The sequence below is a fragment of the Lithobates pipiens genome, unplaced genomic scaffold (genome assembly GCF_037356315.1).
Source record: "Lithobates pipiens isolate NorthernLeopardFrog02 unplaced genomic scaffold, aLitPip1_a1.2 Scaffold_16, whole genome shotgun sequence".
NCBI lineage: Eukaryota > Metazoa > Chordata > Amphibia > Anura > Ranidae > Lithobates > Lithobates pipiens.
The window spans coordinates 168,164,830-168,192,376 of NW_027507748.1; the positions used below are offsets into that span (position 1 = coordinate 168,164,830).

At 41.6% G+C, this 27,547-nt stretch overlaps 1 protein-coding gene across 1 annotated transcript in view; it reads left to right on the plus strand.

The window, feature by feature from the left end:
* Positions 1 to 27,547, plus strand: part of POLA1 (DNA polymerase alpha 1, catalytic subunit) — a 539,463-nt gene that overhangs the window by 444,406 nt on the left and 67,510 nt on the right. The window contains exon 36 of the mRNA XM_077480771.1: positions 16,211 to 16,307. Within this exon, the coding sequence (XP_077336897.1) occupies positions 16,211 to 16,307 (97 nt within the window). The remainder of the gene's footprint in view (positions 1 to 16,210; positions 16,308 to 27,547) is intronic.

A 27,547-nucleotide genomic window follows, 5' to 3' on the forward strand; every position in this document is an offset into this window, starting at 1 on the left:
GAAAATAGCCACTCCTCAAAATAGGCCACATGCAGTCATGACTGAACTTTGCCAAAATGCACCTTGAGGATTCTCACATGAAAAAAGGTGCTCTGGTCAGATGAAAATAAGATTTAATTGTTTAGCCTCAACACCAAACGATATATCTGACAGAAATTCAATACAGCTTACCATCCAAATAACACCATCCCTACAGTAAAAAAGATTTACCTTCCAACATGACAGTGGCCCAAAGCACACATCAAAAATGACCACTCATTGGTTGAAGGAGAAAAGGTAAATGTCCTTGCATGGCCTAGTCCAAGCCCAGACTTAAACCCTATTGAAAATCTGTGAAATTATTTGAAGCCTGCAGTCCACAAACGAACACCATCAAATTTAACTGAACTTGAGCAGTTCTGCAAAGCAGAGTGCAAAGTCTAGATGTGCAAAGTTAGTAAAGGCATATCCCAACAGACTAAAGGCTGTAATTAAAGCAGGAGTAAACCCGCTGGCATGTTTTTGTTTTTTTTGGGGGGTTTTTTCACACCTGCAAGGCAAAAGGCATAATGAGCTAGTATGCACCGCATACTAGCTCATTATGAAATACCTTAGAACGAGCCCCCGACATCTCACCCGATACAAGCTGGGGGAGCTGACATGTTCCCTCAGCGTGTCTTCCGGATGTCACGGCTCCAGCGCTGTGAGTGGCCGGAGCAGCGATATTGTGACTCCCGCGCATTCGTGCGGGAGACTGCTTTCCGGCAGGGTCCGGTGTCTGCCAGGCTTCCAGTCGAGAATCCCCTGTGCGCCACTGCAGTCAGCGGCGCATTGCCAGGGGAATATCTCCTAAACCTTACAGCCTTATTATAGGCTTACCTGTAGGTAAAAGTTCAAATTAAGACTATACAAACGCTTTAAAGCAAAAGGTGGTTTAACAAAATACTGACCTAAGGGGGTGATCCTTTTTCCAACGCAGTGGTTTGGTTTTTTTATTTTGTATTTTTTTTTTTCTGAAATGTTGGTGTTTTTCACTTGGATGTTATAAGTTGCACTGAGTAAATACAGCTGAATAAAACAAAAACTGTGTATGGCTTAATTTTAGGCTGTTAAGCAACAAAATGTGATTATTTTAAAAGGGGGTGATTCTTTTCTACTCCCACTGTATCTGCTTTTCTCAACAAATTTCTGGTGATCTGCAGTATGGCCTATTCAAAAGGAGGGCTCAGGATTTGCTCAGAAGTTTATTATAGACTGTGAAGGGATTGATAAAAACTTCAGTCTCCATCTGGGCAGCTTAGTTGAAGACCCTTACCTGACATATTTAATGCTTCTTATTGCATCCGTAAGAACGTTTTTCTCACTGGTGTCTTGTATTACTCTGATTCAAAATGATCTATGAATATTGAGGATGGCCTCACAAAGTAATGAATTTACAGATAAAACCTGACAGTGCACTATCATCCCAAGTTAATATGGAAATAGGCATTTGAAAATTCTGGTCTCCAGCCAGAAATATCAATGATCTATGTAAAAACCATCATAACATGATCCTTAACAGGCACTTCAAGCATAATGTGTGTACCACCCAAGCTATGCTACAGGGGCTGCTAGCTCCCAATTGGTTCATTTGCTTACACACACCAAACTCTGGACATACAGCATTCTACCTCCATTCTGGGGTGAATGATTTAATCTTGAGCTACAATTTGATCTGAATACATTGCTAAATCCTGCAGTTAGCCATTATACACACGTACATGTGTACACGTACACACACACACGTACACACACACACACGTACACACACACACGTACGTACGTACGTACACACATACACACACGTACGTACACATACACACACGTACGTACACACACACACACGTACGTACACACACACACACACACACGTACGTACACACACACGTACGTACACACACACGTACGTACGTACACACACACACACGTACGTACGTACACACACACACACGTACGTACGTACACACACACGTACGTACACACACGTACGTACGTACACACACACGTACGTACACACACACACACACACGTACGTACGTACGTACGTACACACACGTACGTACACACACACACACACACACGTACGTACGTACGTACGTACACACACACGTACGTACACACACACGTACGTACGTACACACACACACGTACGTACGTACACACACACACACACACGTACGTACACACACACACACACACGTACGTACGTACACACACACACACACACGTACGTACGTACACACACACACACACGTACGTACGTACACACACACGTACGTACGTACACACACACACGTACGTACGTACACACACACACACACACGTACGTACGTACACACACACACACACACGTACGTACGTACACACACACACACACACACGTACGTACGTACACACACACGTACGTACGTACACACACACACACACGTACGTACACACACACACACGTACGTACGTACACACACACACACACGTACGTACGTACACACACACACACACGTACGTACACACGCGCGCACATACACACGCGCGCACATACACACGTTCTGCCAAGTCACCACTCTTAAAGATGTAGTCGTTGTTCCATGAATGCATTGGTAATGAAAGTAGTGACTATAATTATACAATAAAAAAAAAAATATATATATATATATATATATATATATATTACACTACACAGTATTCATTTTAGATTACTCTTTATTGTGCATTATATACAGTACACAATGTACTGTATCTCTTACTACTATACACAAGAGTCCAAATTTTTTGAACATTGCATTATAAAATGAAGCCTATTTGTTGAAAACCTTTTATATATATATATATATATATATATATATATATATATATATCTTAGAACAATAATTGGATATTATTAAAGTCCCATTTGAAAGAATTACTTGCTAAAACAATTTGCCCATACAGCAACGGACTTCTGGGCAAGTTTGCTCAACAGTAGTATTTTGTTTTGGTTACTGCAATATAGGATGTTAGATTGTTTACATTTTCTTCTATCAGGGGCATTGTTTAAACTGTTGATAAACATAAGGCAAGCAGTCCAAAGATGATTTGCTGTTACACACATTGTATAATTCTTTGAAGGATAACTAAGCTCAATGAAAAAAATATAATATCTTACAGCTTACTTGTTCATAGGTGTGGTGGTGTTAATTTTCTTTAGAGCATTTTAGTAAGTAGATTTTTTTCAGAAATGGTTTTCTTTGTCCCTTCATGTAGTCTGAAGTTGTATCTTTCTTTTCTAAACTACTACTTTTCCCAGCCCCATATTAAATGAAAATTATGTTTGATATCCAATATGGGTGGCACCTATGGCTTCCTCCATAAATACAGTGGAGAAGTGAGAAAACCAGAACAAGTGATTTATTCCCAGCATTGCTGAGCAAAAATAAAGGGGGGGGGAGTCTCTCATTTAAGGACTGGTGAATTACAATATATATTTTTTAAATATACTTTATTTCAAAAAAGGTGCTTAGTCGGACCGTGTGTGTGTGTCTTATTGAAGGAGGACCATCAAACAGAAGAAAATGGACATGGGTTAAGGTGTACTTTTATACATAAGTGAATTTGTCCTTTTAAAGGATATGTAAACCCAACATTTCATATCTCTAAGGCCCCTTTCACACTGGCCGATTTTCAGGCACTACAGAGCTAAAAATAGCGCCTGTATAACGCCTGAAAAAAAAACGGCCCCTTTCACTCCAGTGTGAAAGTCGGAGGGCTTTCACACTGGATCGGTGCGCTAGCAGATCGGTGGAAAAAAGTTCTGCTAGTAGCATCTTTGGAGCGGTGAAGCATCGGTGTATTCACTGCTCATAAACCACTCCTACCCATTGAAATCAAAAGCTGATCATACTAATTAGGAGAACATACAGTGGTCAATGATCAGACTTGTCCTGACACACACCCCGTGCACAGCGGTTCACTGGGAAGCTCAGTAGCCTGCTGTTTCTCTTCTGCTCGCTCTTATGCAGCTGAGATGGAGTCTTAACATGAACCCAAGTTTTAGTTGAACCTTCTTTTAAGCAATGTCATTGCTTAATAGCAGCACTTTAGGGTTCCTAGTAATAACTGTGTTAGTCGTTAGAATGATCCTTGTCAACCTATAAAGTCCCCTTGTATACATTGCCAAGAATCCAGTGCAAATGGTTTGCAGTTCTGCCTGGCAGCACTAGTGTAGTAAGTTTTGAATCCCTACCATGGCCTTACCTGCCTGGAGTTTTCATGTTCTCTCTGTGCCTGCATAGGGTTCCTCCCACACTCCAAAGACATGCTGGTAGGTTATGTGCTCCTCTTCCTAGTGTTCATTAATGAGTTGGGGACCTTTGACTGTACTGATGTGAATGTACAATATATGTGTAAAGAGCGGCGTAAATTGTCAGAGCTATATAAATACCCGTATTAAATCCTTTAATGGACAGCAGCAGAGGATTCTGGAATTTGACAGTTGGCAGGGTAGAGCTTAAAGGGCAATTCCATGTTTGATATGTGTGTTTACATAGTTTTATTGGTCCAGCTTAGACCAATGTAACTATGTATATAACCTACCTGCCCGATTCCCCTGGAAATCGCTGAAGTACTTAAGCCATCTCCAGTTTCTGGGTACTGTGCCGAGCAGCTGGCATACATTCTGAACACAGGAGGTTAGCCACTCAGCATGAGTGCCATTTGCGTTTTCTGAATGAATGCAAAGTAATCTGATTAGATGAGGTGGAGCGGCGGGACAGTGACAAGAGACCACCACTTCAGTGATTTCCAGCTTCTACGGGTGTAAGCCAGGTATGGTAAATACATAGTTACACTGGTCCAAGCTGGACCAATGTAACTATGTAAAAATATACCATAACTACAATTCATCTTTAATGATCCAAAGGGCTTGGGCTTTAAAGGGACTCCATCATAGAAAGGTGGGCAGGCAAACTGCTGCAGGTATGAGCAGCAGATGTAATTACAGCAGTCTCCCAAACCTTCCTGTCAATGTTGAATGCTGGCTGTTGAGACACATGCTTCGTGAAACTTCATTAAAACCTGTTACAGCTTGCTAAAGATCTTGGAAGGTCTTGGTAATGGGTGTAAATTTAAGGGTTAAATATCCAAAGCAGCATAGCAGGCAAACCTTTGAAGAATTTTTTTCCTGTGCCCAAGGAGCTACAGGTGGGGTGTACAGCCAGCCATAGAAATGTATTGCTGTATGCCCCTGTACTCGTGTAAATCCTGATGCTTCTCTGTGTTGGTGTTTACCCATGTGTTCACTGTATTTTACTGACTGTGTTCAGGAAATTGCTGTATCCAGGTATAAATGCGATGTATAGACGCATCAGCATTTACAGGGGTGTACTGTGAACCACTTCCACGGCCAGCTGCCCCACCTGCAGATCCCTGCCCATGGGAAAATAGCACTTTTTTTTTTTTGTTTACACCATGGGCATGTCTTTTATTTATTTTTTCTCCTAATTATGTCTGTGTGCATGAGGCCTAAAATGTATCTCCACTTTGTGTAGCTTGGAGAGCTTTGGTACCTCAACAGGTCACACACTTACAATTCTCTGTTCCACCAAACCTTCATTATGGGTGTGATTTACAGTACTAATACTGGTGCACACAGAATCTCGTGCTGCTGTGCATAGTAATCAATCTGCTTCTAACTTCGGTTTGTTCAATTAAGCTTTGGCAAAAAAAACAATTGGTTACTATGCACAACACCAAATTCTGTGTACGCCCATTTTAGTAAATCTCCCCCTGTGTGTCGGCAATGTACAAATTCCCATTTGGAATGAATGGAGATTGTGTAAGAGGCGCAGGACCCATCTGTGAAGTTTTTGAACAGAGTATTTAACTCCTAGCCTGGAGTTCAAATTTAATGCATTTATAATTCAGTGTTATTGGACCTTATAATTTCCTCAGTAAGTGAACGGCACATATTGTTTGAGAGATTCTTGGACACTGATATGGTACTCCCATAATCATGAAGAGGAAACAAAGTAGCTATTGTTTTTACAGGTCATACCTTCCTCTTCCCACTGTGTGTGTGTGTGTGTGTGTATATATATATATATATATATATATATATATATTCTGCTTGGTCTTTCAGTATTATGATGCCAGGCAACCTAATTTAAAATCCTGAGGATTTTGTTAAGCAGAACATTGCGCAATACCTGTTGGTGTTCTCAAATGTAAACGGCAACAGGTCACATTGCCCAAGCAATTTGCATCAATGTGTCAAATGCTTTAGTCCTGCCACCAGGTCTTGAGCCACACAGTGGACCAGCCCAAAAAGTGCTTTCTTCTGTGTGGTGAGCATATGTGCTACAAAGAAAAATGTTCTATTGCCTTTAACACTTTTTTTTTTTTTTATCCGTTACCTTGGCTGGAAACTTGCAAATTAGTCAACTTATAGGGGGGTTTAAATGTGTTGGCAAGAAGCACTTAAAAGCTTGCATGTAGTTGAAGGGGTTGTAATTTTTTATTTATTTTTTATAACTAACATGATATACTTAGCTCCACTGTGCAGTTCATCATTTTGTACAGAGTGGCCCCGATCCATGTCTTCTGGGGTCACCTCCCCCCCCTCTTGGAAGCACTCTCCCAAGGGGGTTAGCTTGCGGACGCACTTCCGTGTAATACAGTCGGCGGCCATAGACACCAACTGTATCACTCGTCCCCGGCATGCCACGGCATTGATTTGATTGACAGTAGCGGAAGCCAATGGCTGCACTGCTATCAATCATCCAATAAAGAGCCCACAGGAGCTGGGGGAAAGAAACTCGGGATCGCGCCCACGGAGATTCGGGGCTAAGGTAAGTAAACCGGGGGGGGGGGGGGAGAGTGCAAGGTGTGTTTTCACCTTGGATGCATTAAGGTGAAAAAACACAAAGCTTTACAACCCCTTTGAGCTTTGAAATTTACTTAATTGTTTAAAGCCAGGCCATCTTTCTTCCTTTTCCTGAGTCTTCTGTAAATGTAGACAAAGATTTAGGGGTTATAGACACAAGTACTGAATTGTATGTAAAGTTGTAGTGTGTATATATAGTGAAAATGAGGCATAGTCGCCCTTTTTCATATCCTGCTTTGGAGATGTGGGTTTTTCTTGAATGTTATTTTAGGACCCATGTATATAAGAATTTATACTAGACTCGTTTGAATTGGTATTGTACCATTTTAAGACATTGTATGAATTAACATTTATATATACCCTTGAAATATTGTATAAATGCAAGGATTGAAATGTGTCTCCCAAATTAATAAACCAATGATTGTGATGAGAGAGTGACTTGTGTGCTGAGTTCTAAAAGTGTTTCGTCTTAAACACCAAATTAACGAGTCATGTGTGTCATTTCTATTGTTGGAAACCTTCTAAAATATATTTAAAGGGGTTGTAAACCCTCATGGTTTTTTTACCGTAATGCAGCCTATGCATTAAGGTGAAAAAACTTCTGCCGCTGACCGACTCCTCCATTTTACTCACCTGAGTCCTGTATTCCCCCACCAGAGACATGCTCTTCCCTTCTGCCCGTTGTCTCAGTTCTTGATAGCGCAGCCAATGGCTCCTGCTGCTGTCAATCAAATCAAATGACGAGAAGGCAGGGCCGAGTCCATCTAAAGATGCAGATGCTGGACTTGGGAGCACCCCCCCAGGAGAGCTTTTCTCCTAGGGCAGGGGTGGCCAACCAGACGAAGACCAAGAGCCACATTTTTTACCGAGTTACCGCAAAGAGCCACATCATACGCATGGGCACACATGAACATCACCCCATCCCTTCCTCATACACACATACTTTTGCTCAGCTGGATTTATTGTAAATGTCACACACTGTTTTAACACTACAAAGACCACAGGTCAGTAATCTTCCTTTGAAAGTACATCCATGTGACAGAAGACAGCAGCTCATCTAATTTCCAAAATACAAATTGTCTTACAAACAGTGAACTGGTCAGGATAACAATAAACAGTTAATGGGTCTTCTAGCCTGAACTAGCAGTAAATTCTTCCAAAAAACATCACAGAAAGCATGCAGCACACACAGAGCTCTGGATAAATAAGTGAAAAGAAGCTGAAATGGTTAACAGCCAGCAGTGTGTCACACTATCAACAGAGAATGTGCTGAGCAGATCTTATCAGTGTTCTGGTGGTTATTAAAAAAAAAAAGTACAGAGCAAGACAGAGGGAGAAGGGAGGACAGATCAGTAACCTGCACACTTGTGGTCATACCTTTTTGTATCTCATCGGCTTCAGATACAGCGTGTTTCTCCTTCCTCTGCCCCCCTTCAGCCTCACTCCAGCGCCTATGTATTCAAATGTGGCGGGCTGGGGACACTACATGCTGATTGGCTGTTGATGTGTGGGAGGAGCGGAGGAGTGCAGAGACTCGGGCTGCCTGTCACCGCAATGAAACAGCCCGAACGCAAGAGCCGAATGAACCAGCCCGAACGCAAGAGCCGCAGGAAACCGATCAAAGAGCCGCATGCGGCTCGAGAGCCGCGGGTTGGCCACCCCTGTCCTAGGGGGTTATACGATGCGGGTAGGAACTACCAGCGCCACCAGAGGATCCCAGAAATCAAGGATCGGGGCCACTCTGTGCAAAATGAACTGCACAGTGACGGTAAGTATGACATGTTTGTTATTAACAATAACAAAAAACAAAGCCTTATAATTACTTTAAGATGCTAACTGGTGTACAGAAATGAGAAGTAGAAAATGTAATTGAATAATAAATGTGCGCGGTTTGTAAAAGAAGCTCACTCTGAATTTGCAAAATGAAAAGGATTCAAATGTCACATGTAATTTAAAATAGGGTTAAATAAAGTGATTGTAAAGGTAATTAAAAATAACAAGCATGTCTATACTTATCTGCTCTGTGCAATGAAATTGCACAGAGCAACCGCAAACCTGTTTTCTGGTGCTCCTGGCCCCTTCCTTCTTTCCTGTGCCCCCATGGGAAGCCGCTTCCTATGGGGGCACTTGTGCGTGCTCGCACCTGAGACCCATTGTTGCATCCATTGACACAGACAGCGGAATTAGGCCCCACCTCATGCTCCCTAGTCACTGGCTTTGACTGATGGCCAATGGCTCCGGGTGCCCCAGCAAGACTTGGAAGTGCGGGGAGAGTAGAGCTGTAGACGTGCACACCGCTGGATCGAATGAGGGCTCAGGTAAGTAAAAGGGGGGGTGAGGGGGGATGCTGACAACTTAATGTAAGGAGTGCATTAAGGCAAAAAATGTTTAGGCATTACAACTACTTTATGGTAAGTTTAACCATTTCAATACAGGGCACTCCCCCCTTCCTGCCCAGGACAATTTTCAGCGCTGTCACACTTTGAAAGACAATTGCGTAGTCATGCAGCACTGTACCCAAACTAAATTTTTACCATTCTTCCCACAAATAGAGCTTTCTTATGGTCATGTTTGATCACCACTGGGGTTTTTATTTTTTGATAATCTAAAACAGCGATGGCGAACCTTGGTACCCCAGATGTTTTGGAACTACATTTGCCATGATGCTCACCTACACTGCAGAGTGCATGAGCATCATGGGAAATGTAGTTTCAAAACATCTGGGGTGCCAAGGTTTGCCATCACCGATCTAAAAGAAGTTTTTGAGGGGATAAAAAGTTTTCTTAAGTTTTTTTTTTTTTTTTTTTTTTCCTCCACTGACGGGCACTGATGAGGAGGCACTAATATGTAGAATTAATGGCGCTGAGGTTCACTGATAGGGTGGTGCTGACAGACACTAATAGATGGTGCTGATGAGGTACTGATTGGCATCTGACAGGCATTACTGAGGGGCAGCTGTGGTGGCACCTCTGACAGGAGAGCCACCGATCGGCTCTCCCTGTCGGCTTGAACTGAGGAAAGCCGCTTACTGACACTTCCTGGTTACATGCCGTGCTTGATCACGGGTAATCATGTGGTAAAGAGCATCAGATAGAGGCTCTTTACCTAGATCGGAGTTGCGGTGTGTGTCAGAGTGACACACTACAACACCAACCGATGCGTGCCCCCCTGCGGCTTATCCTGCTGGACATCATATGATGCCCAGTCAGGATAGCAGAACCACTGCCCCGCCGTCATTCTGCTATAGGCCGGGCGGGAATTAATAAAAGTGAATGAGAGTGACACTAAACAATATTCTTATTCCCCAAATATAAACTATACAGTCATTATCTTTGCAATTTCTTGTTCATGGGAACAAAAAATGTCAGGTCTCTTCCATGCCCATCTTCGAAATGGACTGCATAGCCAATTGGGGTGTCTATGCTTACCTATGTTCATAGTCAAAAGCACCTACAATGGGCATGTGAGCATCAGAACTGAAGCACCGTGCAATGGAATAAAGTGACTTGGTCTTATGACTTCAAGAATTGTTAAAGGAGCACAATAACAAGTTTAAATTCTCCAGATTTCAATCCAATTGAGCATCTATTGGGATGTTGATTCTCCCATTTCCATTAAGGCTGGGTTCACACTGCTGCGGGGGGAGATCCGGATGTGATTCGCACAGCAAATCACATCCGATCTCCGTAGCACTGCGAGTTCAGCCATACAGATAGTATGGCTGAACTCGCAGCTGTCCCGCAGCAAACTCGCACAGGACCCTTTTTTGGGTCCGCAACGGAATCGGATCGCATGGGGGTTCACACCATGCGATCCGATTCCTGTGCGAGTCGGCAGATCGCACTGCGATATGCCGACGGATCTGGGGGTGTCATTAACATATCATTGACACTCCCAGCCGTCCGCATAGGGCAGTGTGAACTGCCGGCGGGAGGTGAGCGATGCGGGAAAACGCCGCGGATTCGCGGCGTTCCCGCATCGCAATAGTGTGAACCTAGCCTAAAGGAGAGATTTTGGGGCTTCTACTTTAACCTGATTACTGTGTAAAAGAGGGACATTTGCATAATTTTGGATCTGAAGATTCTCAACAGGTGGCATTTCAAATCAAACATTTATATGGAATCTGCCTGATCAGTCATCTCTTCCTTTTCGCCAGTCTTTGTGGACATCTAGGATGAATACTTTCAAATTCCCATCTTTCCATCCACTCCCCCCCCCCCCCCATCCCTATCCCCTCAACAGGGCTATGTGCACTTTGCTGTGGACATAGAACATTACAAGTGGTTGCCCTTCCATTTGGCTTTTTCATGACACCTCTGGTCTTCACCAAGGTATTGACTCCCACCCCAGGTCCGCTGCACCCTGGACGACATCTCCCTAAAGGAACAAGTCTGTCCAGACCATGCCAATAAGTGTCCATGAAATCAAAAAAGTGGCAATACAGCGCTGTCTAAATAATTAAGAAAAATGTGAATACAACTGTTTTAAAATCACTGAGAAATTAAGAACCGTGAATAAATTAAAAGCTGCAATACCCACAATAACATCAACATATTTGTACAAAAAAGCTGCGCTACAATGGGTGAACGGCTATATGACACCAAATACAGCATACTGTGAAAAATAAAGAAATGGGATAAATCCTATACACAAATATTGCATACGATAGTAAATACTATCATATATAAGATCTGTACACCATAACCACTAAATTAGAGGTATAGTCTTTGCCAAATGTGAAAGGTTGTTCGTCCATTTTCAAATACAGCACTTCTTCGTAAGATCTCCACTGTGACAGGACACACAACACCAGCGATAAAGTGTCAAAGAGAGTGAGGGTCCTCCACCACCAGCAATACTGCCGCTTACCAGCTGCTTTGATCCCTAAATGAGACCAGATATCGCCAATGGCTTATCACCCAGCCAGGGTATAGTTAGAGCAGGGAAGGTGAGTCCTTTAGAACGTCCCACTCAGGCAATATTAGGCTCCTATGGTCACATCGCTCGTTTCCCACATACAAGGTAAAGAAACCACCATCGCGTAATATTGTCACTTATTTTATTAAAACAAAGATAGTATTGCACTTACATGTCCTCAGATATAAAGCGCCTATATAAAAACTCCAGCCGGCCAGCTATATACTCGCTGCCCGTCGCTTCCGGGATCAGCGCAGAATCTTGGTGACGTCAGCACGCCGCACCACCCAATGCCGTTTCGTTAAAAGTAACGTCTTCCAGGGGCACGGGCTCGTAAGTGCAATACTATCTTTGTTTTAATAAAATAAGTGACAATATTACGCGATGGTGGTTCCTTTTTCTTGTATGTGGTTAACGAGCGGTGTGACCATAGGAGCCTAATATTGCCTGAGTGGGACCTTCTAAAGGATTTGCCTTTCCCTGCTACCTATACCCTGGCTGGGTGATAAGCCATTGGCGATATCTGGTCGCATTTAGGGATCAAAGCAGCTGGTAAGCGGCAGTATTGCTGGTGGTGGAGGTCCCTCACACACTCTTTGGCACTTTTTCGGTGGTGTTGGGTCATGTCACAGTGGAACTCTTGTGAAGAATTGCTGTATTTGAAAATAGACTAACAACCTTTCACATTTGGCAAAGACTATGGCTCTAATTTATTGGTTATGGTGTACAGATCTTGTATATCAGGGGTTGGGAACCTTGGCTCTCCAGTTGTTTTGAAACTACAAATCCCATCATGCCTCTGCCTCTAGGAGTCATGTCTGTGATTGTTAGGGTCTTGCAATGTCTCATTAGACTTGTAGTTTCAAAACAGCTGGAGAGCCAAGGTTCCCTACCCCTGTTATATATGATAGTATTTACTATTGTATGCAATATTTGTGTATAGGATTTCGCTATTCTTTATTTTTCACAGTATGCTGTATGTATTTGATATCAAATAGCCGTTCACCCATTGTAGCGCAGCTTTTTTGTACAAAAGTGTCCATGAAATGCTGGCGACCTTGCAAGACATTTGTATGGATACTAAACTACCAGAATTCGGTAGTGGAACTGACCCACTGTTTGGAGTATCTTGGACTGATTTTGGACATGGCTCAGTCCAGATTTTTCAGGACTAGCTCCTGGCCCCTCCTTTCCCACATTTGGGAAAGGGGGAGAAATCCCAAAATTCACTTTTACATGAGTTTCTTGGCCCTTGAGGCAATAACGCAAGTCCAATTTCACCCAAGACTGCTGAACTCAACATTCTGGCTTTGTGGGTTAAGACTCGGCCTCTGGATTCTCCTATTTGCCTGACCAACAAAAGCAAGCTTGCCCTAGCAAGGTGGATTTGCAGTGTAGCATTCAAGTCATCAGAAGAAAGGCATTTACTGTTTTACAAGGTGCTTGCGATGGATACAACCTATCACACTGGGTTGGAACACTAGGTGCACTTTTCAATGAATGGGGAATTGGTCATTGGCAAAAGGCTCAGCTTTCAGTTGGCTTTGCCATGCTGAACCTCTCAACTATGCGGCCTCCCAACCAGAATTTAGTCAGACATTGTCATGGCAGTGACTTTCATCAACCTTAAAGGGGGCTCAAGACATTGCACAGCTCAAGTGGAGTGGACCTTGGATAGAAAACCATGTTCCAGCCCTGTCTGCAGTGCAAATTCCAGGCACGAAAATTGGCAGGCTGACTTTCTCAGTCATCAAGGTCTGGTTCCAGAGGTGATTTGTCAATTCACCTGTTTCTAAACCACTGTCGTAGGTGGGGGACACCAGACAAGGGCCTTTTATCGTCAAGGTTCAACAACTGTACAGATTTGATACCAGGAACAGGGATCCTCAGGTCTTTGTAATGGATGCACTGGGGGCTATGTAGGATAAGATTTATTAATTTGGTGCACCTTGCATAGGAATATAATTTCAGTTTGGAAACTGGAGAACTTTTCTACATCTGCCAGTTTTAATTCTGATTATGTCAGGGGAAAAAAACACTTTTTTTTAGAAGCCTGTGACTCTTAGAGCCGATTCACACAGAGGCAGCACGACTACCTCAGGCGACCTGCACACGACTTCAGCGGCGGCTTGCAAAATGACTTCTGTATAGAAGTCAATGCAAGTCACCTGAGTTCACCCCAAAAGTAGTGCAGGAATCTTTTTCTAAGTCTGAGTGACTTGAGTCACTCCTATTAGCACAGTTCCATAGTACAGAACAGGATGCAACTTGTCAGGCTGCTAAGTCGCCTCTGTGTGAACCGACTCTTACTGCATACTTCTGAGAGCCTGTGTTGATTGGCTTTTGTTTGTTTTCAAATGGGTATTGCATTACCATACGAGTCTAAAGGGGTGCAAAACCCACTTGATGCAGGTCAGGAGGAGGTTAACCGCAGGTCAGCACCTATCAATGACTTCTGAATAGTCTCAAACATCTCAAACTGATGCCATCAACAAAAGAACAATACCACAAAGGCCTTTTCATGGCAGTAAAGCTGGGGCTTTTTGAGCTGAATAATGATTATTCCCTTCAGAGGCTGTCTCAATTATTTTGCTTTGTGGCATATTCCGAATTGTGTAATCATAAGGCACAGTGGACCTGATCATTTTTTTTTTTTTTTTTTTTTTTTTTTTTTTTTATATACGTAACAGCAACCAGTCATATTCTTATTTTGTACTGCATTTTCAAAGAATGAAACATAGGGATGTGGCTTTTATCCCTTCCTCATGTATGATGCATATTTTAATATGTAGGCATTTTCTATTTCAGGTGTACGTTCATTATCATAGAATGTTTCATTATACTACAGAATGCACAAAGCTTGCATACATGGAGTGCCTGTCAGTATAGCAAATGCTAAATTTTTATGTATTAATATAAAAGTGCTCCTCCATAGTTACTATTGCCCCCTCTGGGCAATTTAGCATGCTGCAGAGTTTTATATAGGGGAAAATAGAATCCAATACACCAAGAAGTGGTTTGCTATTGGGGACAAAGCAGGTCCAAACCAAGAACATGAGGTGAGGTCAGTGGCTGGTGTGGTACTGGCTAGTATCAGACCCAAATACACAAAGGTTACACCCGCCCGATCGTTAGAGTGAGAGCAATAATTCTAACACTAGACCACCTCTAACTCTAAACATGTAACCTGTAAAAAAAAAAAAATATTTAAAGCGTCAGGGTGTCTGCTAAAACAATATATATAATGTTTGGGAGTTCTGAGTAATTTTCGAGCAAAAAAAAGATGATTTTTACATGTAGGAGAGAAGTGTCAGAATTGGCCTGGGTTATGCAAATAAGTATATATTGTTTTTAAGGTAATATACTATATTTTCAAAAGCTGTACTCAAGCAGATGGCTTAATGGACAAATTACTGAAGTTTGAAGTTATTATTTCCAACCAGTCATTTCACAGTAAATAGATAAATAATTATCATATACATATATGATTTAGCTTGAATATAACAGTACCTTTTCCAACAGAATTTGGTTTCTCCCTCTTAACTGGGATTGTGGGTAAATCTTATATACATAAACACATGTTTTCCTTCTAGTTAAGAGGGCTGGACTGGAAGGGGGGAGCATTTATTTTTTTTAGTTGCATGCCCCTTCTATGACACTGTAGTGAGAGGTGTACCTCCACTGCAGCATTTTTATTGGACAGCTGGGACCAATGGTACTTTACCATTGGTCCAAGACTCCGAGCTGTTCATTGAGCTCGGTGCCTCTGAGAGTGTGTCAGCTTTTATTTAATGTGGTCGCTCTGTCTTTAGCTTCTGACAGGCTGTGCAAGGAGCCCCATATCTCTGCGACCCCAGGTCTCCGCGCCTCAAAGCTTCAATTTTATTTTTATGTTCATGGCAGGTGAGGCCCTGACTGCACGTCTCTAGCCCAAACAGTACTATGCACAGTTCTGCAACCTAGTGTAGTGTTGCTTGAAGTTACTAGTGTGCTGCAGGCAAGCAGATGTAAAGACATAATTCATCCACAAAAAGGCCTTTTTTTTTTTTTTAATCCCCTCCCTTCATGGAGGTGGAAAAATTAGTGGCTGGCTTGAAAGTAATAAAAATGGCTGATCATAACATGGTTTTCCTCAATCAGTGCTGCTACAACTTAAATCAAATTGAATTAAAGCAATATGTACTTGTGTTTGTATGGCGTTGCTTTCTGCTGTGTATGCTTTCTCATATTTGAGGGGGTTTGTAAAGGTGATATTCACAGACATTTGCTCTTGAAGTAAGGATGAATTCTGCTGTTTTTGTTCTGGATAATCGCTTGCATACCTGCTTTGTTGCATTAAAGCAGTTTTACTCTCACATTTTACAGGGTGATAAATGTACCAGTTGCTCATATTGATTTTTTTCCCTGATTATTTTGCAGTACCCAGAGAAAGCCTTGTACACTCAGCTATGTTTCTATCGATTTATCTTTGACTGGGATTATGCGCTGGAGAAGGTTGTTACTGAGCAGGAGAAAGGTGAGGATACATGTGGCCCACTTGTATTACGTTGTCTTATGCTTCAGAATTATGTTAGAATGAAGAATTTGTTATAGATCGGTAAGAGGTGGACCTGAAAAATCTCTGCTCAGCAAGAGGTTTTGCATTCCTGCAAAGGCATTTCTACCCTTACAGACATGCCATATACCAAGCCTACACGAAGGTTAGCAGCTTGTGAAGCCACATTAACAAGTAATAATTGGCCGCACATTATTTTATCAAAATGTATGGTTCTCCTGCATAGGTTTAGTTTATTAATATGTCTAGGGCATAGCAAATAATTGCCTTGTTTCTTTGCACCTATTAAAACCACTTTAACAGGCAACAGTGGTAGTAGTAGAGAGGCTTGTGTATCAAAAGTGCTAATTAAGGCTCACTTGTGTATGGTGTGATAATCATAGTGCATGCAACACTTAGTGAGTGATGGTTTTCCATCTATTTAAAGTTGTATTATGTATTTATATTAACAAGTTTTTATTAGGAACTTTTTTTTTTTCCAAGAGCAGATATTACAGACACATATCAGATAGCCAGTGTACAGGTTTGACATATAGAAAAATACCTCTTGGATTGTAAGCTCTAATGAGCAGGGCCCTCTGATTCTGCTTGTACCAAGTTTGTATTGTAACTGTAATGTTTGCCTTCATTTTGTAAAGCGCTACACAAACAATTGGCACTATATGAATCCGGTATTATAATATAGGTAGTGCTAAACGGCTACCAGTCATATATCAAACAAATGTCAAAAATGGCATGTACAAAACTACAAATAAAAGTTCAGTATAATGTATATCTGCATAAAATAGTCAGAATCTCGTTTGCGGCAGTTGAAAGTTGAGGAGAAACATTTGGTCTTGGATATGAATGGCGGTTGAATTAAGACTGGATGTGCAATAAACTTCAACAATATCATCTAAATCAGGAAGCGTTTAAAGTGGTATTAAACCCAAAACCAAAAATGTAATATGTTGCAACTTCCCAAATATTCGATGTGGTGTTTTTTTTTTGTTTTTTGTTAGTTTTTTTAAGACCAACAACTAAATGATCACAGGCCACTGCTCACTCAGTTTTCAGTCTTCAGTGAACAGAGAGCCGGTGACGTTCAGTCACTGACTCTGTGCTCTGCCCCTCCAACACACTCACTGGACGGCTGGGCTGTGAAGGGGGCCTAAGTGGCTGGCTCAATCTTTCAACGGCGTGCTGAGGCTGAGCTAGCTACCGGTCAGAATTCTGGGTGGATCCTGACATTAAAGTCTGGGTCCCTTCAGGGCCTGGACTGGCTGAGTGGCATCAGCCGACAGCGGATACTAGACCGCAGTGCCCTGAATACGGGTCATAGGAGTGCAAAACTGAATGCACTCCTGTGACCCACAGGAGAAGTGGGGCCAAGCTTTGGACATTCCCTTTTCTGGAGGAGCATGGTAATCTTGGCTGTATTCCCCCTGGTGTGTTCATTAGCACTCCAGATGGAGAAATCAGGAGATGCTCTGAATATGTTATGGTTATCATTAAACTCGACAATACATTGATTCATATTTGGCTGATTCAGCAGGGACCAGCCACGTTTCGATATGGATAGGCTGGTTGTACATGTCTATTGATTGACTTGTGTACAACCAACCAGTTGGAAAATTGTCTCTCGATCAGTGTTGCTGCCTCCCCACTGTCAGAATACAGTAGCTCAGCAGGAGGAGTCGAGTCATTTTCTTTTGTTCAACCCACATGTTGAAGGGGGAAAAAAAAAAACTTGTGTATGGCCAACCTAACTTTTAGAGCAAGAGAGCACACTGGTGATTTAAAACATGACGTGTGGACTGAAGATACTTGCTGTTTATTAAATGTTCTGAAGAAGCAATATAATTACTGTTACTGTAATAGACTTTACGTATTTTATCATTCTGCATCGTCCCTAAAAAAAAAAAGCCCTCTGAATGTATTAAGAAGGATGGGAAGGTTTAAGAGGATACTTGAATCCTATCTAACAATGTTAATAATTTATAAGATAAATAAGGTTATTCTTTAGGGTACATAAAAGTACAGAGGATCAGCTTTTATTCTGAAACCTGCACTAAAAAAAATAGCAATAGGGCAATACTACCATAAATCCTTTGCTTATACCTGTGTTCTGGAGCCCAGCAATATAGAGTCATACTTTTAAAATGTACCTATCTACAAAGAATTAAATCTTCAAATACTACAGTTGTTTGGGCTACTTTTTTATTTTTCAATCGTTTCTTCTGAAAAATAACTTTGCTAATGGATAAACATGTGAATGGCTTAATAACATGCCCTCCTAGCAACTCAAGTCCACATGCATTTAGTTAAACAGTTATTGAATGACTTAAAAGGGTTTAATTGCATAGTACAGAATCTCCAGCCTTTCTCACTTGAATGTTGCGTACAAACTTTTTAGCACTACATATTTTAGACTTAAATGGTAAGTAAAGGATTTCTGGGTAAGATCATGCAGGCTCTGGCTGACTGTCAGTGGGAAAACAAGCAGGAGTAATATAAATACAGTGCAACAATAAAGTAGAGGCATTGTGCAAAAAAGTGTTTCATGTTACAAATGACCACCTTTTAACAATTGCATGGAATTATACCTGTGGTTGATACATATTTGTGAGTACTGGTTTAAATGAAGTAAATACACGTGTTAATGGAAATTCATTGTTAAGATGATTTGTGCCTGCTAAGATTCTGACTGTCAAAAGCATATCAGAATGTTTTCCCATCTTAAATAATTTAGCTTTGAATATAATTATGTAATTATTTTGACATAAAACATAACATAGTATCTCCACTTAGATGAAATGTCTGTTACAAGCTGAGTGATCACTAAAAGACACACAAATATGACTGAATGATAGGCAGCCCAATTTCTATTTACACAATAGAAAAACGCTTTAGCTATTATGGAGTTCTTTATATACCCCCTTTTTAATGAACCTTTTCTCCTGAAAAAAAATCAGCTGAATTTTCTTAGGCTGGACATGCACAATGCAGATTTCACTAGCAATCAACTGATATCTCAGCAAATTGGAACAAAATTTGCTTGCAGACTTGAGCAATATTGATTTTAACTTTGTTCCCCCTTGAGAGCTTTAGTAGTATTAGGGACTGCAGTTGTGCAGGCTTCCTATTGTGTCTATATCTTTATTGCGTTAACCTCTATTATGTGTAATGGCTAGTTTTTGTTGCCGGTAGTAGAGCATCGTTCTCCCGTTTTTGTGCTTATAACTTTGTGGAGCACTATTTTTTAATTTCACATTACAAAAAATGACTCTTTATGTTGCATATTCTGATATTCTGATTGAATTTGTCCTTTGGAGTTTCCCTTAAAGCTGACTGATCTCTGTGGAAGCTGTAAATCACTGTAGTAGTACTACAATGATAACCGCAGTCTTCTAGGTCCAGTGCTGATCAGCTGACCCTCTGCATAATAAGAGGGTCGCTCGCTCTGCACTGCCTCCATTCAGAGAAAGCCTTGTATTTTTTCAATGAATACAAGGCGTTCTTAGATTGGATGAGAGGAGGAAACTGGGTGGTTTTCAATCTCATCCAATCATAAAATGCCTTGTGTTTTAAAAAAAATACAAGGCTTTATATAAATGATGGAAGTGGCAAACAAGCGACCGCCTATGGTTACTATGCAGAATTGCAGCTGCTCTTGACTGTACCTGGAAGATTCTGCTATCACTGTAGTAGAGGTGATGACTACAGTGGTTTTCAGCTCGCACTGCGACTGGTCAGTTTTGCGATATGCATTCTTACATAGGTCCCCACTGGACCAAAATAACTATGCAAGAAAAATCACACCTTAAATTCATCCTTAAAGTATATTTTAAGCCAAATCTGTGGTTCCCCCCAGCCGCCCCCCAGGTTGAATCAAGTAGTGAGGGTTAAAACTATTTTTGGTGTTTTACCATATATGGTTTATTACGAAGATTTCCTTTTACTTCCTGTCTGTGGAGATCAGCTATACGACCATCTAATATTGAGTAGTTCCCTCTTTTGCCATCAGAACAGCCCTGACCTGCCGAGGCATGGACACCACTAGAACATCAAAGGCATGTTGTGGTATCTGGTGCAAAGCCGTTGGTAGCAAATCCTGTAAGTTTCGATGTGGTGCCTCCATGGACTTGCTTTTTTACCACGTCCCATAGATTGAGATATAGAGAGTTTTGAAGCCAAGTCAACAGCTTGAACTTGCTGTGGTGTTACTCAAACTGTTCTTGAAACATTTTTACAGTATCCTACTAAAGGATGTCGCTGTCATCAGGGAATACCATTTCCCTGAAGGGGTGTACTTGGTCAGCAACAATGTGAAAATGTCCAAATTGGGCCAATTGGACATTTTCCCTTCCCGGTGCCATGTGACTTGTTAATGTTACAAGGTCTCTGGTGTGAATGGGGAGCAGGTGTGTTTTATATTTGGTGTTATCGCCATCACTCTGTCATACTGGTCACTGGAAGTTCAACATGGCATGTCATGGCAAAGAACTCTGAGGATCTAAAAAAAAAAAATATATATATTTTTGCTTTACATAAAGATGGCCAAGGCTATAAGAAGATTGCCAAGACCCTAAAAATGAGCTGCAGCAAGGTGGCCAAGACCATGCAGCAGTTTAACAGGACAGGTTCCACTCAGAACAGGCCTTGCCATGGTTAACCAAAGAAGTTGAGTGCACATGCTTGGCGTCATATTCAGAAGCTGTCTTTGAGAAATAGACATATGAGTGCTGCCAGCATTGCTGCAGAGGTTGAAGGGGTAGGGGTCAGCCTGTCAGTGCCCAGACTATAGTCCGCATGCTGCATCAAATTGGTCTGCATGGCTGTTGTCCCAGAAGGGAGCCTTTTCTAAAGATGATGCACAAGAAAGCAGTTTGCTGAAGACAAGCAGACTAAGGACCTGGATTACTGGAACCATGTCCTGTGGTCTGACGAGACCAAGATAAACTTATTTGGTTCAGATGGTGTCAAGCATGTGTGGCGGCAACCAGGTGAGGAGTACAAAGACAAGTGTGTCTTGCCTACAGTCAAGCTTGGTGGTGGGAGTGTCATGCTCTGGGGCTACATGAGTGCTGCCGGCACTGGAGAAACTGCAGTTCATTGAGGGAACCATGAATGCCAACATGTGCAGTGACATACTGAAGCAGAGTATGATCCCCTCCCTTTAGAGACTGGGTCGCAGGGCAGTATTCCAACATAACGACCCCAAACACACCTCCGATGATCACTGCCTTGCTAAGGAAGCTGAGGGTAAAGCTGATAGACTGGCCAAGCACGTCTCCAGACCTAAGCCCTATTGAGCATCTGTGGGGCATCCTCAAATGGAAGGGGGAGGAGTGCAAGGTCTCTAACATCCACCAGTTCTGTGATGTTGTCAAATAGTAGTAGGAGTGAAAGAGGACTCCAGTGGCAATCTGTGAAGCTTTGGTGAACTCCATGCCCCAGAGGCAGTGCTGGAAAATAACAGTGGCCACACAAAATATTGACACTTTGGGCCCAATTTGGACATTTTCAATTTGGCTTTAAAAAAAAAGTTACCGTATATACTCGAGTATAGGCCGACCCGAATATAAGCCGAGGCCCCCAATTTACCCCCAAAAAAACTGGCAAACTTATTGACTCGTGTATAAGCCGAGGGTGAGACATGCCTGTCCATCCCTGTGTGTGTGTCCGTCCATCCCTGTGTGTCCGTCCATCCCTGTGTGTCCGTCCATCCCTGTGTGTCCGTCCATCCCTGTGTGTCCGTCCATCCATCCCTGTGTGTGTGTGTGTCCATCCATCCATCCATCCCTGTGTGTGTGTGTCTCCATCCATCCATCCATCCATCCCTGTGTGTGTGTGTCTCCATCCATCCATCCCTGTGTGTGTGTGTCTCCATCCATCCATCCCTGTGTGTGTGTGTCTCCATCCATCCATCCATCCATCCCTGTGTGTGTCTCCATCCATGTGTGTGTGTGTGTGTGTGTGTGTGTGTGTGTGTGTGTGTGTGTGTCCAGCCTACCTTTGTCCCGAGCCTCCGTCCCGTGCCTTGCCTCCTTGCCTCCGTCCCGTGCCGTGCCTTGCCTCCTTGCATCCGTCCCGTGTCGTGCCTTGCCTTGCCCCCGTCCCGTCCTGTCCCGTGCCCTCTTCGTCGGCGGCCATTGTAAAGTTCAAAAGCTGCGCCGCCGCCTTCGCCTGTGATAGGCGGAACACTGAATTTCCCAGCAGCCTGTGTTCCGCCTATCACAGACGTCGTATCATCCTCGTCCGTAGTACGAGGATGATACGATGTCCGTGATAGGCGGAACACAGGCTGCTGGGAAATTCAGTGTTCCGCCTATCACAGGCGAAGGCGGAGCCGGAGGCGCGGCTTTTGAATAGAATGGCCGCTGTCTGTCTGCTCGACACGCTGATCGAGCGGGCAGACAGCGATGACTCGAGTATAAGCCGAGGGGGGCACTTTCAGCCTCAAAAAAGAGGCTGAAAATCTCGGCTTATACTCGAGTATATACGGTAATCACTTGAATCCAATAGAAAATCTATGGAAATAACTAGAGATCAGAGCTCATAGAAGAGGCCCACAGAACCTTCAACATTTGAAGACTGTGTGAAAGAATGGGTAAAAATCACACCTTAGCAATGCATGCGCCTAGCATACAGGAGGCGTCTTGAGGCTGTCATTACCACATTACTCACAAAGTATTTTGTACCAAGTATTAAATACATTTCAGTTAGCGTGTTCAATACTTTTTCTCTGTGACATTCCAATCTTATTGCACATAATTTAATTTCTGAACTTATTTGTTTTGGTTTCTTTATGTATGGCTTGCATGGGTTGTTACTAACGTGGTGAATTTAATGTCAATAGCAACTTTAAAAAAAAATGTACATATAAAAAATAAAAATGTTCCCACTGTGTGCGTGTGTGAGATATAGATATAGAGATATAGATATAGATATATATAGATATATATATATATATATATATATATATATATATATATATACATACATACACACATACACACATACACACATACACACATACACACATACACACACACACACACACACACACACACACACACACACACACTACCTCAAAGTTGAGTACACCCCTCACATTTTTGTAAATATTTTTGTAAATATTTTATTATATATTTTCATGTGACAACACTGAGGAAATTATACTTTGCTACAATGTAAAGTAGTGAGTGTACTGCTTGTATAACAGTGTACATTTGCTGTCCCTTCAAAATAACGTAACACACAGCTATTAATGTCTAAACCGCTGGCAACAAAAGTGAAGTACATTTGTTGTAAACATACAGATTTGATCCTATGAAGAGGATTGTAGGATCTCACGTTAATACCCTCTGGTAAAGCCTGGTCTTGGAAGACCAATAGGGACAGTCCAGAAATAACCAAAGGCCAAGAGGCTTAAGCTGGACATACTGCTAGTCAATTTTTGAACAATGATCACATGAACATTCATATGAAAATTCATCAGTACATTTGAGCACTTGCAGAATGCCATTTGAAAAAAAAAAAGTTTGCTTTTAACATTTGATAATGAAGTGAATAGACTTTCCTGAATAGATACTGTTACTGTTAGAAATTTGCAAGCCAGGCACTATTGAGGAATGGGTCAACCATCCAAACCTTCCTCGATCTGACTGAATGTTTTGTAATGTTTGTAGATACCTTAAATTATCCCTTGCATCCTCAGCAATTAGTGTTATTTTTGACACAATGTTAATGTATATGGTCAGAGTAGAATATCCTTTGGTGCCACTGTGACCACAGAAACCACTTCAGAATGGTAGGAGTATATCGAGCATTTATCATTCATGCATATACTGTATATAATATTGGTGCCTCAGAGTTAGTCATTTTGATCTTACACAGCTCCTGATGTTTAGTTCCAAAGGAAGAAAAAATGTAACCCCTTGGGCAGTTCTCATTTTCTCTTTAGGGAAAAAAAAATTCCTGATCAGTATTTTTTTCGATCTAATTTGGAAGAAACATATTTAGTTCCCTTAATAAATTTCAATATTCATTTTCCAATACTGCAACACAAAAATAGCTTAACAATTCCTACTGTACCCTTACTAAACTGATGATCACTGCTTCATGCCATCTCTCTAATGTGAGTACATCAAAAGGAGTATTTCACACACTTCAGAACTTTGACAAATACCACTTTAATGGGTGTTCTCTTTGGTTTGTCCTAAAATTAGAAATGTGTTATGCATTGATACTCATTGCTCTTGCCTTGCTGATACCACACAGGTGAAGATAAAGATATATAGCTATCATACATTGTACACATACAATAGGTGTCATCACGGCGGCCATAGGTGGCACTTATGACATTTTCTTTTTGAAAGTAACATTTATTATATGTGGTATTGCCTTTTACCACCGTACATTTTATATCCCTGTGTGTGAATGCTAATGTGGTTGTGACAGGCATTTTTTTCCCCCATTGATTTGAAATTCAAATGAAAGTAGCCTGTAACGTCGATTGCAATCTAAGACTCCTTGAATACCATACATTTGCGCATCCTTGAAAATCTTTTGTGATTGTAACTGAACCTTGAGCAACCCTAAAGGTCACTCCCAGTGATGTTTAATAAGTTGCCGTCTATTTCTTGGAGAATAAAGCAAACTCCACAGTGCTTTGCCCTCTTCTCCCCCATCCTTTTTTATCCACTTCCAAATCATGGACAAAGTAGTTAAGTTAATGATGTAGAATATAAAATATTCTACACTGTTTTCCAAATCATTTTCAAATATACTAAAAAGTCCCAATTGTACAAATATTTACCCTTTTCTTTGAAGCTCCTAGATGAGCTCTAGTGTAACTAAGTGTGGTGTACAATTGAAGTGTTCGTCTAAAAATCTTGCTACAAGGCCACAGAGAAAATACAAGCTCAGGGTTGGCCTATTAAATAAAAAACACCAACTTTGAACAGCATAAGAGCACCAACACATACAAGAATATGGCAATACGGCAACTTTTAGGTTATACTGTAACTATAACCCAGACACCATTGAAGACCAGATCCTATTGAAACTGGGGGGGGGGGGGGGGGGTGGAGAATGATTCCCTAGTCTCCCTAATAAAAAGCCTGCATTCAATCAACTCCTGGCAGGTACGTGAGTGTATGAAGGGGGCTCAGAACTGGCACTTTTTACCTACACCACTCCTAAACCTTACCATGCTTTGCATTGATGTCATTGCCATTCTGGGTGGCAATGGCATTAGATTTTGCACATGTTCATACCCTGTCCCTTTTTCTGTTCATTTGTTTATACATTGCCATGTTAGCTATGACCTTACCAAGTGCAAGCTTTTACCATGGCAACCTACGGTAAAAGAAAAGCAGGAAGGAATAGAGGCATTGTAGCAGCAGGCATCTTTGCATGCATGGAAGTGTTGCTATTTACCTTAACTATGTTGCAGGGAATTCTTAACTGCTCCAACCTGCAGATGCCTATTGCACAGCAAGGCCCTCCTCCACAGCCAAGGAAATTAAGGTATAGAAGGTTAGAATCTCAGCTAGTTCAGCAGGAACTGGTGGAGATTCGAACCATGTATGGACGGGTCGAATGTACCCAAGTTGATCAACTTGGGTACAACCAGCCTGTCGGATTTTACATGCAATTTATGCTGGGAGGCGTCCGACTGTGCACCTTACACTTAATGGTCAGAGCTGTTGCAGTCTCCCTCTTTTATACTCGGAAGCATTTTTTGTGATGGGATTGAGGGGTATATGGGTCCTGACAGAGGCTATAGTGAGGGGGTCCCATGATTTCTGATGGTGGCTTTGTGTGCTTTGTATGCAGTGAGTAGACTCTGGTTTTAACTATGCCTCTTTAAGACCTTCCCACTGTTGGCAATTTGACCACACCTACCATTCGGCAGGGGAATGAGTATCTGCACCTATATTCTAACAAAAAAAAAGCTGACTATAAGTAATCAAAAAGTAATCTAAAATGTTTACTTTGTTCAGATCTATTATACCATGAAAGTAATAGGTAATGTCCGTCTTTTTTTTTTTTTTTATAGTCTAATTCTAGGATGCAAAGGGACAGATTTAAGCCTCGTACACACCAGTAGTTTTATTTATTTTTTCGTTCAAACCCCCCAGAATACTCCATTGGCTGAGTGCTGATCGGGAGCCAGTCGGCAGACCTTTTTCGGACATATGCCTCTTTGACAGAAGCCAGCTGAACAGCCAGCTTCTGTCAGACCAACTCCAGCACGCAAAGGCTAAATGTTGGATAGTTTCTATTGAACTGGCCAATGCCACCCGACGCTCAGCCTGTGTGTACCAGGCTTTACTAAAACTGGTTCACATTTTGGAATTTGGAGCAGCTGTGCATATTAATCAAGGTTTTATTGTCAAAGCTTAATTGAACAAGCTGAAGTTATAAGCTGATTGGCTACTATGTACAGCTGCACAAGGTTCTGTTTGCATCAGTTTTAGTAAATTTTCCCCAACATGTTTTTTCAGTCGTATATTGTATTCATCTTAAATGCCTCGTTTATTTTAGATTTTTGTGTCTTAATTTGGTCGTCTTGGAAAGAGTATTTTTTTTTTTTTCTTCCATTCGCAATGCACATTTACTTAGTGATTGTAGCCATAGGTTCCACTGTTTGAGTATCTAGTTGAAAAGTCATAACAATGCAATAAATGAGAGTTTCCATGTCCAGATTTCATCCCCTTTCATTTGCCCCTAAGCAAATATACTCTCGTTGTTCTCAGCCATACTACAGCTAAAGGATTTTCTCCAAGGGGAGATTGGCAGGTTTAATTTATTTGATATGTGCAATCACAGTCCATGTTAAATTCAGAACTGCTTGTCCAATCAAGGATTCGACATAGGAGAGAGGGAGTAACAAGCAGGCTGCACACTATAATAAAGAAATCTGTTGATTGAAAACAGTTTGTAGATTTTGGAAATGATAGGGGATGTAATTGGTAAGAAAGAGGAGAACTGGGCTTCATAAATAATGGGAAATAGAGCATATATTGTTCCAATGATAATGCTAACTCAATTTAGTAATACATCAGGGCTGAATTTTATATACATTTCTATTTTCCTTTCTCTCTGCAGCCTGGTTGTTATGTCTAGGGCATTATTACTAAATTGTAATTGCCAGGCTGTGGCCTTCAGGGTTTCTGAATGTATCCATGACTTAATATGGTGACTGGAAC